This window comes from Schistocerca gregaria, chromosome 5, assembly GCF_023897955.1.
Source record: "Schistocerca gregaria isolate iqSchGreg1 chromosome 5, iqSchGreg1.2, whole genome shotgun sequence".
Lineage (NCBI taxonomy): Eukaryota > Metazoa > Arthropoda > Insecta > Orthoptera > Acrididae > Schistocerca > Schistocerca gregaria.
In genome coordinates this window covers 579,435,278-579,452,226 of record NC_064924.1, presented here as the reverse complement: position 1 = coordinate 579,452,226, position 16,949 = coordinate 579,435,278, and the positions used below count along the sequence as shown (strand labels likewise).

The 16,949-nt window shown below is 39.0% G+C and overlaps 1 protein-coding gene across 1 annotated transcript in view; it reads left to right on the top strand.

The window, feature by feature from the left end:
- Positions 1–13,201, top strand: part of LOC126272977 (odorant receptor 43a-like) — a 194,062-nt gene extending 180,861 nt beyond the window's left edge. The window contains exon 7 of the mRNA XM_049976317.1: positions 12,886–13,201. Coding sequence (XP_049832274.1) covers positions 12,886–12,978 — 93 coding nt within the window. The 3' untranslated portion in view covers positions 12,979–13,201. The remainder of the gene's footprint in view (positions 1–12,885) is intronic.
- The last annotated feature ends 3,748 nt before the right edge of the window (positions 13,202–16,949 follow it).

Below are 16,949 nucleotides of genomic sequence, written 5' to 3'. Positions count from 1 at the left end.
CTATCCTGAGTGAAAGTGAAGAAGAATTAAATGATCTGCTGAACGGAATGAACAGTCGAATGGGTACACAGTATGGTTTGAGAGTAAATCGGAGAAAGACGAAGGTAATGAGAAGTGGTAGAAATGAGAACAGCGAGAAACTTAACATCAGGATTGATGGTCATGAAGTCAATGAAGTTAAGGAATTCTGCTACCTAGGCAGTAAAATAACCAATGACCGACGGTGCAAGGAGGACATCAAAAGCAGACTCGCTATGGCAAAAAAGGCATTTCTGGCCAAAAGAAGTCTACTAATATCAAATACCGGCCTTAATTTGAGGAAGAAATTTCTGGGGATGTACGTCTGGAGTACAGCTTTGTATGGTAGTGAAACATGGACTGTGGGAAAACCGGAACAGAATAGAATCGAAGCATTTGAGATGTGGTGCTATAGACGAATGTTGAAAATTAGGTGGACTGATAAGGTAAGGAATGAGGAGGTTCTACGCAGAATCGGAGAGGTTTGGAATATGTGGAAAACTCTGATAAGGAGAAGGGACAGGATGATAGGACATCTGCTAAGACATGAGGGAATGACTTCCATGGCACTAGAGGGAGCTGTAGAGGGCAAAAACTGTAGAGGAAGAGATTGGAATAAGTCAAGCAAATAATTGAGGATGTAGGTTGCTAGTGCTACTCTGAGATGAAGAGGTGAGCACAGGAAAGGAATTCGTGGCGGGCCGCATCAAAGCAGTCAGTAGACTGATGACCAAAAGAAAAAAAAATCCGTAAAATTACATATATCTACTGCTATCACAGCTACATTCATAGTGTATCATCATCGCTTTCTTTTTCCTTAGTAAGTAGTTGAACGATTGCATGGTGGCAGAAGCAGAGATAGCGACATGTGCACTGTGCAATTTACATGATGGTTAAAGTAAGTGGACATGGCGGTATAGAACTGTACGTTGCCTTGAAGCCAGCGTCGCTATGTTAGATGCCCCAAATCATTAGCATACTGTTGTTTACAAAGAAATGGTTTTTTTGTTCGTGATTTCTGTAGTGTGCAAGCAACAGTTGTTTAATGTAGTAGATATTACCGTCATTACGCTAATAATGTATTGTCAGCAAGGCACTTTCAAAGGTTTTTCTGGTCTTGAATATTATTTTTATTCTTGTTTACACACTCCAAATAACAGAGAAGATAAGTAGATGATGCGAGAAGAATGCTTTCGTAATCCATTTAAATCTTCTTCTGCTGTGGTTTTGACGACAGCAGTTGAAGCTCTGACTCCAAAAAAGCGCTTGTTTGCTTACTGGTATTGATCCTTACTCGTCACCTTTTCAACTTTCAAATCGTTTGTACAGCTTGTTTATTCACGTTTGCAAAAACTTACCTACGTTATCTTTGTTAGCCCATAATCGTATGCAATAAGGAAAGAAGTAAGCGAGGCTTGCTATTATGACTTAAAGATGTCCACAAAGCGAAAGATTCTTGAAACCTCGAAGAAACAGAATTCTATGGAGGTATACATCCCATCAGAACTGAGTTATGCTTTTGTTAGACTGTCAGTGCGTCATTGCCATTGTTGTTTATAAATCTCGTCACTTTGAAATCATACCCATGAAGTGCCGTTCACTGTGTATCAAATACTAGCTGAAAACTATAAATTCAATTCTGAATTCCTGTTCCAGCAATTTGAAATTCAATAGATGTCAGGAATAATCAGTTCAAATGGTATGAATCAGCATTCAAATTAATACCTTCTACTTCAGTTAGTGCAAAAGACAGCATTCTGAATAAAGGACTGGTCTCAATAGCCTAGGCCCCGTAAAATAGATGTTCTGCTTGAATACGTTTTTAAGACTGGGAGCCTAATTATCTTATTCAGGGAGTTACACACATAATGTAATAAAAGATTTAATTAACAGTTTTTAGTTTAAAATGAAACAATTCTAGCTGTTCAACAGTAAACTATTTGTTTCATTACCTAGAATATTGGTTACAAGGACTTTCTCTGTCAGTCTTCAGAAATAACCACCTTAATTTTATTTTTGAATTTGATTTTGAGGTGTTGGATGTACATAAGCCTAGACCATACTTTGTGGTAAGACAATAATAATACTGGGGAGTCACACTGCCATACAATTATTATTTGTATTTACTCAGTTATCCACCATACAGGAGATCAAATTTGATACAACATACATCTTAGATAAAGTAATAAACATTAGAGTGCGTCATACGGAATATTACCTGTAAGTGAAGAATAATGGGAAATACGATCAAGGTGCACCAAAATTTAAAATTCGGTATACAATGCAATCTTTTGGACGAATAGAGCTTCAATTTTGCAAGATTTGGTTTTTGTAAAAACGACTAAGGTGCTCCAAAATCTGTGCCAAGGTTTGTGTATTTGAGATAAACGATCAAGGCTCATTGCATGCTGATGCAAACGATCAAGATACATTTTCTAATAAGAGCTTTTCTATTTTTCCTTTTATGTCTCGCTTTATCATCCTGTAGCTTGATGTTACTGGCGTTCCAACACTACTTGCGGGTTACTCACACAAAGTTAGGACTTTTACACGGCATAGCAAAAGTCGATATAAAATTGCGCCACTTTTTGCATTCAAAGTAGGCGGGGAAAAGAATTTTTCTCACTAAGTTGAACAGAAAGAGTCATCACAATTACCGAGAAAAACCCAAAGATATTACTTAAGTGAAATCAAAACATCAGAAATGTCGGAGATTGAAGATGAACATTCCTACCCTATGCAGAGTACAAGGGAAATAAAAGGTGTAGCGGCGTAATGTTGATTCTTGATTGAGATTATAGGCCACGAGTCACTTTAAGGATGACGAAAGTGCATGCGACGGAAGTATTTTCACAATCCATTTATAGAAAGGTATAGATTAATGAAGGAATTCAACCTCATGACTAGCTGTGAAACAAAAAAACTCACCTGTCAGAACTTATGAGTGTAAATCCTTTGACGCAAAGAAGACCAAGCAAAAATCCTGACGAAGTTGCATGTCGTGATTTCTCCTGTGTCTGCAAGGTATATATTGATAGAGACGAACGAATCATGATGTTCAGGTGTGTCAGCCAGCATTCTTGGCAGTGCAAGACATCATCAACAGACGTCTTATTACCATTAAAAAGGCATTGGCTATTAAAAGGAAAGTATATGTGGAGGCCAGAGGAAATCACAAATAAACATAAAGGAGAAATCTTATCTAAATTGCATCAGAATATACGGTCACCGAGAGGCTGCAAATTTACCAGAAGAACTTAATAATCGAACGTTACAGCTGTTGTACTGCATTGTTAAAACTGGGGACCTAGAAAGGATTGAGAGGCTTCGTCCCTGCCGTAGCCCTCTGTGGTCCACAACCCCAAAACAGGCTACAGCATTTCACTCACCCCACCGCTGCCCAACTCTGAACCCAGGGTTGTTGTGCTGTTCGGTTCCCAGTGCAACTCCCCTTCCTCTCCCACCGCGCCCCACCCCGTCTCACACCATGCGAGTGTAACCCCAAATGTTAGCATCGTAGAATAATTGTGGTGTACGCGTACTTGGAGATATTGTTAGCGCATCAGCCGCCGGCATAGTGTAACTCAGGAGGAATAAGGGGAACTAGCTTGCATTCGCCGATGCAGATGGAAAACCGCCTTAAAAATCATCCACAGACTGACCGGCAAACCGGACTTCGACATTAGCCCTCCGGACGGATTCTTGACGGGGACAGACGCCTACCCGCCCGGAAAGAAGTGCGTTAGACCTCACGGCTAACCGGGCGGACTTACAGTTGTCCCATTCAGAGGAAAATTCTCTAGGCCTCGTGTTACACGATCAGCACTAACTGATTTTTGTGACTAACTACTAGATAAATTTAGAGTACCCGAGAACTTAACGTGTTCAATGTACGAAAAATTTAGAGCCCACCATTCTAAACATGATCTACTGATAAACACTGATAAAGGGTCAATTCAGATATTAACTCAGAAAGAACCGAAACAACATGAACAAAATAAAAGTTAACTAATTGCGATGAAAGCAGATATGTTTTATGAGATTAAAAGTTTCGAACGTTAGAATTCGAGAAGATCCGTGATTAAGAAAGAAATCTGAGTGGTTTACAAGAGCAAACTTCCCCTTCCTAATATTTCAAGCAATGAAGCACATTACCGCACACAGCTGTCATTTTATTGATTTAATATTCATTTGCTTTCATGTAAGAAATCTGTATTTAATACATATATTTTCCGCTTACCTGGTGAAGTGTGCTCAGTGTTGTGTTACGCCATTTCTGATCGGAAATTTCACCTAATCTCTGCGGGACCTCAGAAGTCCGCTTCAAGTTTTTGACGTCATGACAACTCTCTTCGATATTTCTTCGAAGGCTCTTTACCACACCACTAACGCAACACCTACCCGGACCTACGCAATTCGTTAAATTTCTTCTATAGGGTATTATACGTGATTCTTTCAACCACTGCCTCATTCGTCCTGGTATAGAAACTTCTATGTAACCGAAGAGATACGTATCTCGTGCGTTCTAGGAACTCTCACTTATTTTTACTTTTAAGGACTCTTCCACGTCTCAGCAGTTGCACTGTTTACCCATTCGCCAGCTTTTACGATCATGGCAGTCTTCCTGTTCGGGTCTCTCTTCCTAATGTTTCCAATTATTCCAGATAGCACTGTTAATCTCTGCCGTCCACGTTTCCTCCTTTATACTTGGATTGTTTTTGGCATTCATTCTTCCTCCATTCTCCATACATGTCCATACCATTGAAGTGCTCTATTCTCAAATCTTTGCACGGCAGGTTGTTCTGCATTCATTATCTCCCTAATTTCCTTATTTCCTCTCTGCTCTGTTCTGGACGTCCTCACTGCCTTTCCTGTTCCGTCCATCTCCTCTGCCTGTATTGGGCTTCTCTGCCGTTCCCTCAGGGTCCATTCTTCGGCAGCGTGTTATTTGTTTCTTTTGACGTTGCTCGGCTCCACAGAACTCCATTTCGCATTTTAATTGCTTCTCTGGCCTGCTGGATCCTGCGTTCCACATCTGCTTCATAGCTTTCCGAGGAATGATTAATCGATCATATTTAATCTGGTTTACAGCTTTAATAGTTCCTTGCGGCAGTACTATATCCCTTCCCTCTCCTCCCACTATTAGATATTCGGTTTTACTCATAATTTTTCTAAACTTGCCTCGTTCAAGTGGTTCCATCAACTTCTTTATCATAAATTTGACATCCTTTCTACTTTGTGCTATCAGAGCCTGATCATTGACAAATAATAATACGCAGATGAGTACCATTCTGGAAAGGAGATCCCATACCTTCGCATGACTGACTCCACCGTTCCAATACACACTGCAAATATACTTTAAGCGGGGTCGGCGACATACTGCAGCCCTGTATAAGTCCTTTCGAAGTTTGGAACGTCTCACTAAACCTACCTAGTTTAACTGCTGCATTTTTTGGGTGACATATTTCTTGAGTTAGGGATATCCCTAGTGCTTATATACCTATGTACTTCATCACTTTCCGTAGTCCGTTGAAGGTTACGGAATCATATGCTTTTTCTAAAGCCACTAGTATTAGGTGTACTTCCTGACCGTCAGAACATAGCTTCTTATTTGTCTAAGGCTAAACATATGACACACAAAATATTTTAACTATAAAACCTGCCGGTATCTCTAGCATCTTTCCCTCGGTCTTGTTCTCCAAGCCGTTTCTCAGTAGAGAGCTAAGAACTTTGCTGAAAGAAACCATAGCACTAATTGCACTATAATTATTTCGGTGCTTCTTGTTTCTTTTTTGTATATAGCAGATATGTATGAGACGCCGTATTTCCTTTCCCTCCACAATCTGACTGAACAATTTACCATTTGAGGTTGCCCATACTCCCACTATTCCATCACAACTTCACCCAGTCCACTTGCCTTTCCAGTTCCTGCCCTTTTCAGTATCTCTTTATCTTCTCGTCTAATACAGATTGTATATTACCTAATGCACTGCTTTTGTTGTAGACTTCTATCACGTGACCTCGTCTTTATTCGATATGAAGTTCTTCAGAGGGCATTTTCTACTGTCCAATAGATAGGCTGTATTGTGGGTGTGAAGTTTCTAGCAATTTCTTCTTCCTTATCATCCTCAATGTCTCTGCCCTTCTCATTTAATCAAGTGAATGCTATTTCCCCACATACTCTTTTCCGTTCCTCTTCCTTGCACTTGGTATTTAATGTCATAGACCTCTTTTTTTATACAACGTGTACCTGTTCTAGTAAGTTTATAATGAATCTCTTCCTTGCATAGCAAAACAACAATATGGGAATTGTGAGTCCGCCTTTGTACCAAACGTACTTTTGTTTGTTTACTTATCTACTCCCCAAACCAGTTTCGGTGATAAAATATCGACATCATCAGTGACTATTTTAAATGTAAAACATGCAGAAAATAGCATACTTATACAACCACTGTAAAACATTATTTCATTTTTACAGTTCGCTTTTTAATTATAGTTTCCTGTGGATACTTTCATATTACCTTATTTATTGTTTTTATGAAACGTTTTTTAAGAATTGTCCTCGCTGTTTGCGACATGTTTTCTGTGCTTATTCTGTTGCAGATGTTTCTCAGCGTACATCATGCCATACGCAGCTGTGTGAGCGGCTGTTTCAAAATAAATACTAAAAGGTGGACTCACATATGTCAGCATTATACGCTTGGCGTTCCGCATTTTGTTTATGATCCAGAACATTACGCCACGGTTTTGTTCGTGTGTGTCTCGAGAGATATATCGCGTGTTGCGAGAAGGCTATGAAAACCGTAGCGCGAGTTCTGACGACTTCTGTTCCTTATTTATGTCTCTATGTGTGATAGGGACGTGGGTCTTTTGCGTGCGTGTGCTTTCTGTTCTGTGTCCTGGATCAGTTCTCTCAGAGTTGTAAAGAATGTGTTGTTACAAAGTGTTGTGTTTTCGTTTATTACGTTTTTCCCTTCCACTATTGCCATTCGTATGTAGTAATTTTCTTCTAGACTGTTTCTGATTTCAGAATGTGTACATCGCTACTCTAGTCCTATTCACTCCCCGAGCTTAACCATATACGATATAGCATCTTTTTTTCCTCAACAACCCCCAGAAACTCCTTGGTTATCTAGTCAGTTCTCACTCTCCGCTGATTCGTTAGCTGACTCCTTCAGGGAAATGTATAGCTTGTTAGCACTCCATTCCTCCACCACTGCATCCAACGTCAGATTTAATTTTTTCTGAGTCAGACTTTTCACACTTTTTCTTGTAGCAGATACATCCTGTTTTTTTTATCCTCTGTAGCTATACTTACAACATACTCTTCTTTCTCCTCCTCTTTCACCCTGGTCGTAATCGGGAAAGTGATTTTTAAAGTAACTACAGAATTATTGAAACCACACTGATCGAAGCCGCACTCTGTTCACGTTTTTACTCTTACTTCTTACTACGTATTAAGTAATTGATATTAGGTTCATTGACTGGCTGACCCAGGTATACTTACGTGTTCCTCTATTCTGGAATTGGCCACTGATGACAGTACAGTTCTGAACCATACAAAAGTTCATCGACGTTTTTTCTTCACTGTTTTTAGCATTCTCTCCCCACTGTCCTACAGAATCATCATTTAACCTTTTTCCAGTCCGTCCATTGTTAACAATTAAGGTCCGTCTAGATATTCGTCAACAACTTAAGTAAGTAACTGAAGAAATCCCACTTCTCCGCATCAGGCACATATCTAAATTAATTATAATTTAATTCCATGCATTTTTGTTGTTACAATGATTATCCCTTCAACAACTCTTTTTCAATTAACTATATTCCTTGTTTCCAATTACTCCTCATTTTGCTCTTTAAGTTTTTTGCTGACCAAAACAGAGCAGAGTCTCCAATGACCTGTCGCAGGGATGCTTCCTTTTTCGTTTCTGTTTTACCAGGATATCCATTTTCAGTGCTTACATTTCCTTAATTAGATTTTCAGTTTTTCCTCCTAACCTCTGTACGCTTCGTGCTACACAAATCACAGTCCTGTGTCTTAACCAGAGTCGAGGTCTTTTAATCCGTCATGATCCTTCCATTGTATTAGGGAAACTTAGCAAAACATGCTTTTACTGGGGTGGAATGTCAACCTCCCGCCGCACCCCCAATCAGGAGGACAGAGATTTTTCCCCTGGATCTACTTCTTCACTATGACTAAGTGTCTCCCATACGCCACGTCACCATGTTCACAGAGAAAAACACAGTATTGGACAAAGGAATAGATGGGAGGTTGTGAGGCACTCCTTGTCTGGATCCTCTGCAGGAGGCCTGTCCGACATGGGAGACGCTGCCAATAGCTTCCTGCCGCCGGTGTAAGCCTCGACGTCACTGTAACACGCAAACCCTTTCGCCCTCACGGACAGTGGTACTTCATCGCATTGTCACCTCGAGAGGGGCATTCTTTGAATTCAGGACGTTAAATTGTGCAAGCAGAAACTTATTCGAAGCTGAAGGTGTATTCTACATGCACTTGCACTTGCCCCTAAGACGGAAGGTCACAGACACTGTCACTGATGATTATCAGATCTGAAGCTATGTCTTGGGAAATAATTAACCTAATTAGAGTTTGGCCTGATAATATATCGTGACACGACACAACACAACAGCTCTACTGAACACAAAATTTACATGCATTCTTTGTCAACAATTCGTTGTGACTTAGGATTCCCCCATCAATTTACATAAGGCCAGCCTGAAATTCACTTTCGCTTAAGGATGTTCCTCTTGCAGAACTTCGGATTTTGTTTTCGCTTTCGAATAAGTTCGTCTCCTGCACTACTGTTACAGGCATTCATACTAATACTGCCTGAAAAAGAATCACTACTTTAGTATGAAGAACACTAGTTGAATGTCAGCCATACACATGCTATTATAGTTACGGTCTACGAACAGATTAGGTGCCATTTATAATGCTAAGTGCATGAAATGCAACACCTGTACTGATAATCACATGGGCACAATTTCATGGATCTGTGCTATCATGAAAATCATTGGCTGCATAAAATGTACTTAATTTGGGAATTTTGTAGCAGTTCTGATTATTCATGATTTTCGCTGCGTTGGATGAATACACATTTCCCAGTAGCTCGTCTAGTGCTGCAAAGTCGCCTTGTCCTGTTTTGGAATTAATGGCTCAAATTGATAATTCTGAAGATAGACGTCTGCCGTAGTGAAAAAGGCATTTTTATGCCTTACACTGCTGATGAATAGGGTGAAAGAATTTGGATTGTGGCCTTTCATCCTGAGAAATCCGTAGCTTGAGAGATGTCTTCGGTAATGATGTACTGAAAGTGCTATTCACTATTAAACAACGCCTGAAATTATTCCTAGTGCTACACAATTTTTAATTTCTAATATTAATCTTTAGAAACATTGATTGCACAGTAGTTGGCCATAATACTAGGGACAGTACTTAGATTTTTGTATGTTTTACTTTAACTGGATTCCTCTAATAAATGATTGGTTGTAGATCTCTTAGGGGTTTTTTATTTGTATCTGTATTGTATTGGGATCATAAAAACAACAAAAAATCTTGGTAAAAATATTTTTCCGTTTTCGCAGAAGAAATATTACCACTGACAAAAATCTAATAAAACCAATTTCAATATTTAGCGATGCCACCCTTTGCTGCAGTAAGAGTTTCTATGCGTTACAGCATGCTCTCTATACACGCCTTTACATTTTCTTGTAGTTCGGTCTTGTGATGCCATTTTCTGTTAAGACATTCATGCAACTGAAACTTGGTGGTGATCACTTCCTTCACTATTGCCCGTTTGGTGAGCTCCCACATGTTTTTCTATGGAGTTGATGTGTGGCGAATTGTCTTGCCAAAGCAAAACAGTAACATCTCTTCACCCAGAAATGCATGAACAGTTGTGGCTTTGTGAGAAGGTGTCGAACCATGCATATAAATGAAGTCGTCACGATCAGGAAACCATTCCTTGAACGGTGGCAGTAACCTAGTCTCTAGTTCTCGCTTTATTAATTGCCACTTCTACAATGTTTAGGCACTTCATTTGTCGGAGATGACAGACTACAGCACGACACTAACCTGGTGTTTAACCCTCTCCACAAGGCAATCTACTTCAACTTGTTCTTCAGGGCGTCTTCTGAGAAAAGAACATTGGTCGAAATAAATTTGAAATGCTGATTCACTGGGGAAGCACATCCGTGAAATTTTAGAATTAACAGCAGAAAATCGTTAACGATAAATTGCACTATTCAAGAAAGTCATACTTACTCTACCCCAGTTTGCAAAAGTCATATTTCGGTGTTGTCTCCCCCATTCCAGTCGTTTCATTTTCATATTGTCGGTGAGATTCTCTTTGACCAGACGCCTCCGAACTGTCCGCTTCGAAAATTTTATACCTTCGTCGTTCATCATCGTAGCCAAACTAACAACATTCATTTTATGATTTTCGAGGCAGATGTCCAAGGTTTTTCGATGGATACGAGAAGTAATGATGCTTTTCATGCTACAATTTCCTACAGGTTCTACATCGAGAGGTCAATTTTAATTTTTAATATTAATTCCGCTGACGACAGTGTTAGAAACCTCTGCAACAGTTGCTGAATTTTTGGGAATGTGTCGAATGCTGTAAGGACGCAACATTTTCGCGGAGAAAAGTTCGACTTCTTGCCCATACTAAAACAAAGCATATTTCAGGTTATTACGTTGTGCTATTAAGAAAAATCTCAATCCATAGGCAAAATCTAGAAGGATAGGTTCCCAGCCCTGCTATCGAGTTTTTGAAACTATCTGTACAGTGACGTAGGTTAAGATTCCAAGTATCACACACTGCAGCCAATCATCCTAGTGTCCCGTCGTCGTTTGAGAGTAACTGACGAAGAAAGGTTCGACATTTTGTGTGACAGTCAATAGTATTGAAGTAGTCGGATAGTATAGTTTGCTTGCGTGGTGTAATGTGTAGAAAAAGAGCTTCACATGCAAGTCCTTATAGCTCGTCAGATGCACTATATTTTTTTATTATTTTAAAATCTTTATCGGAATGATTTTAATCAGAATTTTTGTTCAGTTACTTATTCTAAGTGTAACTTTTTATTTCTGTTCAATTGTCACTTCATTTTAATCACCATATTAACATTTACATTTTCTTAATCTTTCCTTATACCAGTCTTTTTCCAGTCGGAATTCTTGTGAATAAGAATTTAATTGTATAAATCGGTTATAATATTCAATTATTTTGAAACTGAGATCTAACAGTTAAAAAAACCAAAGACGAAATGATTTCTTAATATTTGTGCAGTGAAAAAGTATTTTTGCTACCAGATACGCAATTTTTTTGCACGGTAATCGTCAGAGCAACATTTAAAACATAACCTAAATAACTATTGCTCTATGTACAAAATAAAGCAGATGAAAATTTAAGTGAAAGACGCGTTTATAATACAAACGAAACTCAAGCGAAATGATAAATACATAACATGAACGTAATAATTTGAACGGAAAACAGCGTGATAAAAAAAGACAAATTAAATCTAAATTAATACATAAAATTAATTACAAATACATGATCAAAAATTTCAAGTGGAGGCAGAATGATATTAAGAAAAAGAAGTGGATATTAAGGTTAAAACTGTGTGACAAAGGAATGGATTTACAAAATTACATTTAAACAAATTTATTGAATAAAAATAATGACCAGTCATTTTGATAAAGATTTGAAAACAGGAAAGGTTATTATAGCTGACAGGATTGTAACGCACAACCTCCTTCCTGGAAAACTGATATCTTACTCATAATACCAAGCAAGCAGACTATATACAATAACTTTTTCAACGCCATCGAGTATTACACTAAATTCCGAATTGGTTTTCATCAAATACTCGCAAACTAGGGTCCACCTGAGTTAATGGTTGCAGTGTGTGGTACCTGGGATCTTATCTTACGTCACCGGACAGATAGTTTCGAAAATTCGATAGCAGCACTGGGGATCTCTCCTTGTTGGTAAAAGTCCTGTAATGGAAAGCATTAATTTCTCTTTGGTTACTTTAGATACGAGAACTAGTGAGATTCAAGTAGGTAGTATTAAAAACAACGATACAGTGAGACGCACTTTTTAAAGAAAAATAAGCGAACGAGAAGAAGCATCACCCAACTGACAAATGTCGCATGTTCCTAGTGTTGCTGTTTGCCACAAGCAATAATCATCATACCAGCAGCAACCTCAAAATAAAATAACCCTTTGACAATCACTTAGTTTGATCACACTGTTGTCTTAAACTACATTTTACACAAATGTCAGCAGTATCCCTAATATAATGGCCACCTACTGTAACTCTCCGATGGGACTAATGGACGTTGTGATACGTGAATGAAGTTAAATTCTGCGCTGTCGAGTTTCGGTTTATTGGACGTTTTATGAGTGGATAGAGAGCGAGTGCTTCTGCTGGCAAAATGCAAGAATTAAAATACCGTGAATGAAATGCAGGAAGTGCTTCAAGGGCCAAAGCTGTCGAGTGAAGCGCTTAGATGCTACAACGCGACCTGAATTTATTACACCGGAATTCTCAGTTAATTGTACATTAGACTACGAGTATTGGCGCCACTGCCGCTCATGCTTTCCCCGCTGTCATTCCATCAGCAGCACTCGAATATAAATTGAAACTGGCGTATTTCTGTGAATTCCGTCTCATTCGTAGAAATTACTGTAATTCTGACATGTTGGTGTCCACGAAACGAAGGAATCTGAAGTGACATGCCATAGAACACTGTGCTGAATACTCCACAAGCTCACGTCCAATACGTTCAGTGTACACGATTCCTAGAAACGTTAATATCAAACGCATTTGACGATGTTGCAGCTGCTGAATGCGTCCTACTCGTTTTTCGCTGTACTCCGGCAACTGAACGAATCTGGACACCGTGAAGAAGAGGGCGCTCTGGCATCGCTTTGAAGAGCACCTCGATCCCTTTTTCCGCCGCGCCGCTGCAGCTACAGAAGGGGAGGTGCTTCACTGCTTCACTGATCACGGCCCCGCTCTAATTTCTGACATTTATGTAGGAGAAAACCAACGTGCAGTATACTTTCTGTCATGTGATTTTCTATCTGTGTGCTTTCTCCATTATTTCTCTTTCCTCCTTCCATATTCTTTTCCTCCCACCCAGTGTATTTTTTCCCCAAATCAGTGCTATTTTTGTTTTTAGTATTGGAGATGTCCACACAACGCTGTTCATACTGAATAACCGTTAATACAGTAGATAATATATGCGAAAATAAAAAATAAATAAAGTAAATTAACTCCCAATCTTTTACTTCTTTATTGACCTAAGGTTCATTACGAAAGCAGCTGGCGTTCTTCATTTAATTTTTGTATTTCGTTAACCGGTCCGGCAGCTCAAAATACACACACTACCACTGTATATTTTTGACACGTGTCCTCTAAATCAGGATTATATTCTCTGATTTTTCAACCTATAGATTTTTTGTTCGTTTATTCACCAATCGATGCATATCGTCTCATTTTAAGTACTAAAACATAACACTATATACTAAAACAGTTGGAGAATGGCATAATTATGCCTGAAAGCGTTTTTGAAAACTGAATTTGCTATTAATAATCCAAGTTTTAGGCACATTATTCCTAGAATGAGGTTAAATTGTGAAATCTAATAAATATTAATATTTACATTTTGGAATCGTTACACCCTTTATTTAACTCTTGACTGGCTGCATGTAGTAGTAGCCATATAAAAGGAATATAGCTTAAATTTTCAAAACCTATCATCTTCCATTTCTTATGCGTAATAAATGCTTTTAAATCATCAATATTTCAGAATATAAAAGCAATTCCTAATTATCTTTTATCACAAAGTTTACTGTTGCAGTCATTTCTGCTAACACCAGTTTAACTCTTATGTGCGTATTAACGTACAGGAAGTACAACGTCTGTTTGTATACTACCCTCATTTAGGCCATACATGAAATTCAGGAGGAGTTAAGACGAATATATTACACTCATCCTAAACCTATAAATTTGTATTACGTCTCATCACAATCACCATTAAAGTTAAATCGTTTCATCATTTCTCTTAAGAGTAGACGATTTCCCTCGTCATAAATTATGCCGTCTAAGACTGCGGCCAACCCGTCAGAAATTCTTTGGCTGAGCTGAAGCATTAAGAGCACGCGGCTGCTTCAGGCGGAAGAAGAAAGAGCAACCACTAGCAGCTGTGTCTGGACTGTTGAGGGGATGATCAAAAATTCTCTTTAGAACTGACGCCACAGTTCTTGAGATTTCAAGGCAGAATGCTGCCGAAAAATACCGTGCAAAAATACGAAATCCGTTGTCAAGAGTAGCTGGTTTTGAATGTGTCTTCAGTTATAATAATGTCTCACAACATGCTTCAGAACTGATTACTCTTACATGTCTCATCAAATCGACAATCAAAGTTTCTTTACCGTCCGAAAAGCATTAATCATAACCGTTCTGGCCGACACTGCTTGCATTTTAGTTATTTATTACCCGTTTTAATATGCGTTATGAACTCTAAGCGTTAAGAAGTCATTCCGTTAACTGCTGTATGGTCTCTGTTTTAGCACAATAAACCCACGTTCTTTCATCGGTCATAATTTTGTGCAACAGACCACCTCATTCCTAATTGCTATGAAAAACGGGCTGCTGAGGAGTTGCCATCCGATGATGTCTGGACGACTCAGAAAAAAATTTGGAATCTAAACATCACACAGTACTTACTACATTAACTGATTAATAACGGCCATATGCAAAACACTCTGAGGTATCTGAGGTAAAGTGTCAGATGATTTACATATAGTGACACAACTTTCGCGAAAATTTGTACCTCGCTTTTTATTGTAAAATTAATTTTTTATAACGTTTATCGTCTGTGAGGCTACAGTAATTATCGAATTAGAGGATGGGGGTTTTCGTTTTCGCAGACAAATAAATAGTACTACCGACAATCAGTCAATACTGAACGGGATGCAAAAATCAATGAACAAATAAGTTTTCTGCGCAGTAATAATTTGCTAATAAATGTCGACCAAATTCTTAAACAATAACAACAGTTTAAAGTTTTTGTAACTTTCAGCTACTTTAGTCTATGTAACATACTACTTGCGTATATAAATGATTGAATTATCTAACGGGAAATCACTTGTGTTGCACCTGTAAGTGGTGAGAACTCATTACTGGCATGGCTTTTCAAATTTGCGGATATTTGACTGGGAATTTTAGCAGTAATGTAATTCATGAAACCTTCACGTGTACTGAATAATATGATGGATATGACGTGTACTTCAGTGTATGTATAATTTCAGGACAGTTATTGGTGACAGAAATCCTGAAGTGGGGAGCGAATACTTAGTCCATTCAACAACTGGAAGACATTGTGTGCCTGAACTCATGCGGCTGTGGCACGAGGCTCATTACCTGGGACCTGTTCATCAGAAGCCCAATTTTGTACACACAGAAACTTTGTTTACTTATATGGTACTACAGGCGATCATACAGGTCACTTTGCAACTGGTGTCAAAGCAAGGATCAGGGGGTTGGACAACGTGGAATATGGAGTGCTGAAATGACCACTTCCAAGTACGAACCTTACTACATGAACAGTTGAAAGCCGAAATTAGAAACGATCCGAAGTATGTAGTGGGCAACCACTTCGATACACTCAAAGACACAACAAAGAAAGACGAATTGCCGTCACCTTCACTACATTAAATAATCAGATGATGAGGATGAAGAAGAAAAAACGTCCCGGAGAAGATGAATCACGGCGGACCTCACTCTAGCTGTAAGGCAGAGTCTCCAGAGGAGAAATCGTTATCTAATGAAAAGGATCTAGATTTTTGAGACGATCCCAGATGATTGGAAGACAACGGTAATCTACCCAAGTAAGGTGACAAAATGGACTGCTTCAACTGCAGAGTGATCGCCTGTCTGAAAGCGTTCTATAAGATTGTGTCCATTTCTACACTTGATGGAAAACAACCATTAGCAGAGGAAGCGACGTGATTATCAGGACGGTTTCAGAATGGTCATTCGAAGTTGTACACCATCTATGTACTACAACAACTCGCCGAGAAGCTGTGGTGATAACGCGTAAGATTTTGTGTGCTCTGCTGAAGTTTACGAAGTCAGAAGACTGAATTCACGAGGAGAAAGTAGTGACTTGCGTAACCGAATCTGGAGTAGCAAAGAAACTCGTTAGCCTAATCATAGTTCGCATGTACTAATACAAAAGTCAAGAAGAATTTCCAGAGCTAAGTCACTTAGTGTTCTAACATAATCACACGGCTAAAACCAGGAGATGATGTGTCACGGATATTATTTAACCAAGATCTCGAGCTCATAATGAAGGAGGCTTTCCATAAGAAATTAATATGGTGAGAAAACCGGGCATCTCGAATTTGCCAAAGACGTGGTCCTGTTGAGCAGATCTAAGAAAGAAGTAAAGGAGATGAGCGGAACCGTGGTGGCGCCAGCGAGCAAGATCGGTCTCCTTGTGAATGAGCCGAAGATCATGCATAACTCATGACTGTTCAAGAGGCCCAATACAGCTGCTGATAGTCGAAACCAGGTCCTATAGAAGGCAACAAAATTTTAAATATCTGACGGATATTTTTACAAAGGACCCTTCGCATCAGACTGAGTTCAGAGGGTGGATCCAAACTGCAAACCCACCATGCTTCAGTCTCATTCTGCTTTTTAAACACTGCAGTTTCTCAAAGAATTTCAGACAACAGTTGTACAAAGAACTGATCGAACCCGTACGGCTGTATAGTTAGGAAATTTTGACTGTCCAGAAAAAACGCTTCAATAATCTTCTTTTACTTCTAGTGGGGATTCTAGGAAAGTTATATGATCCACAACAAGACAATATTACTAGGAATGGGTGATCC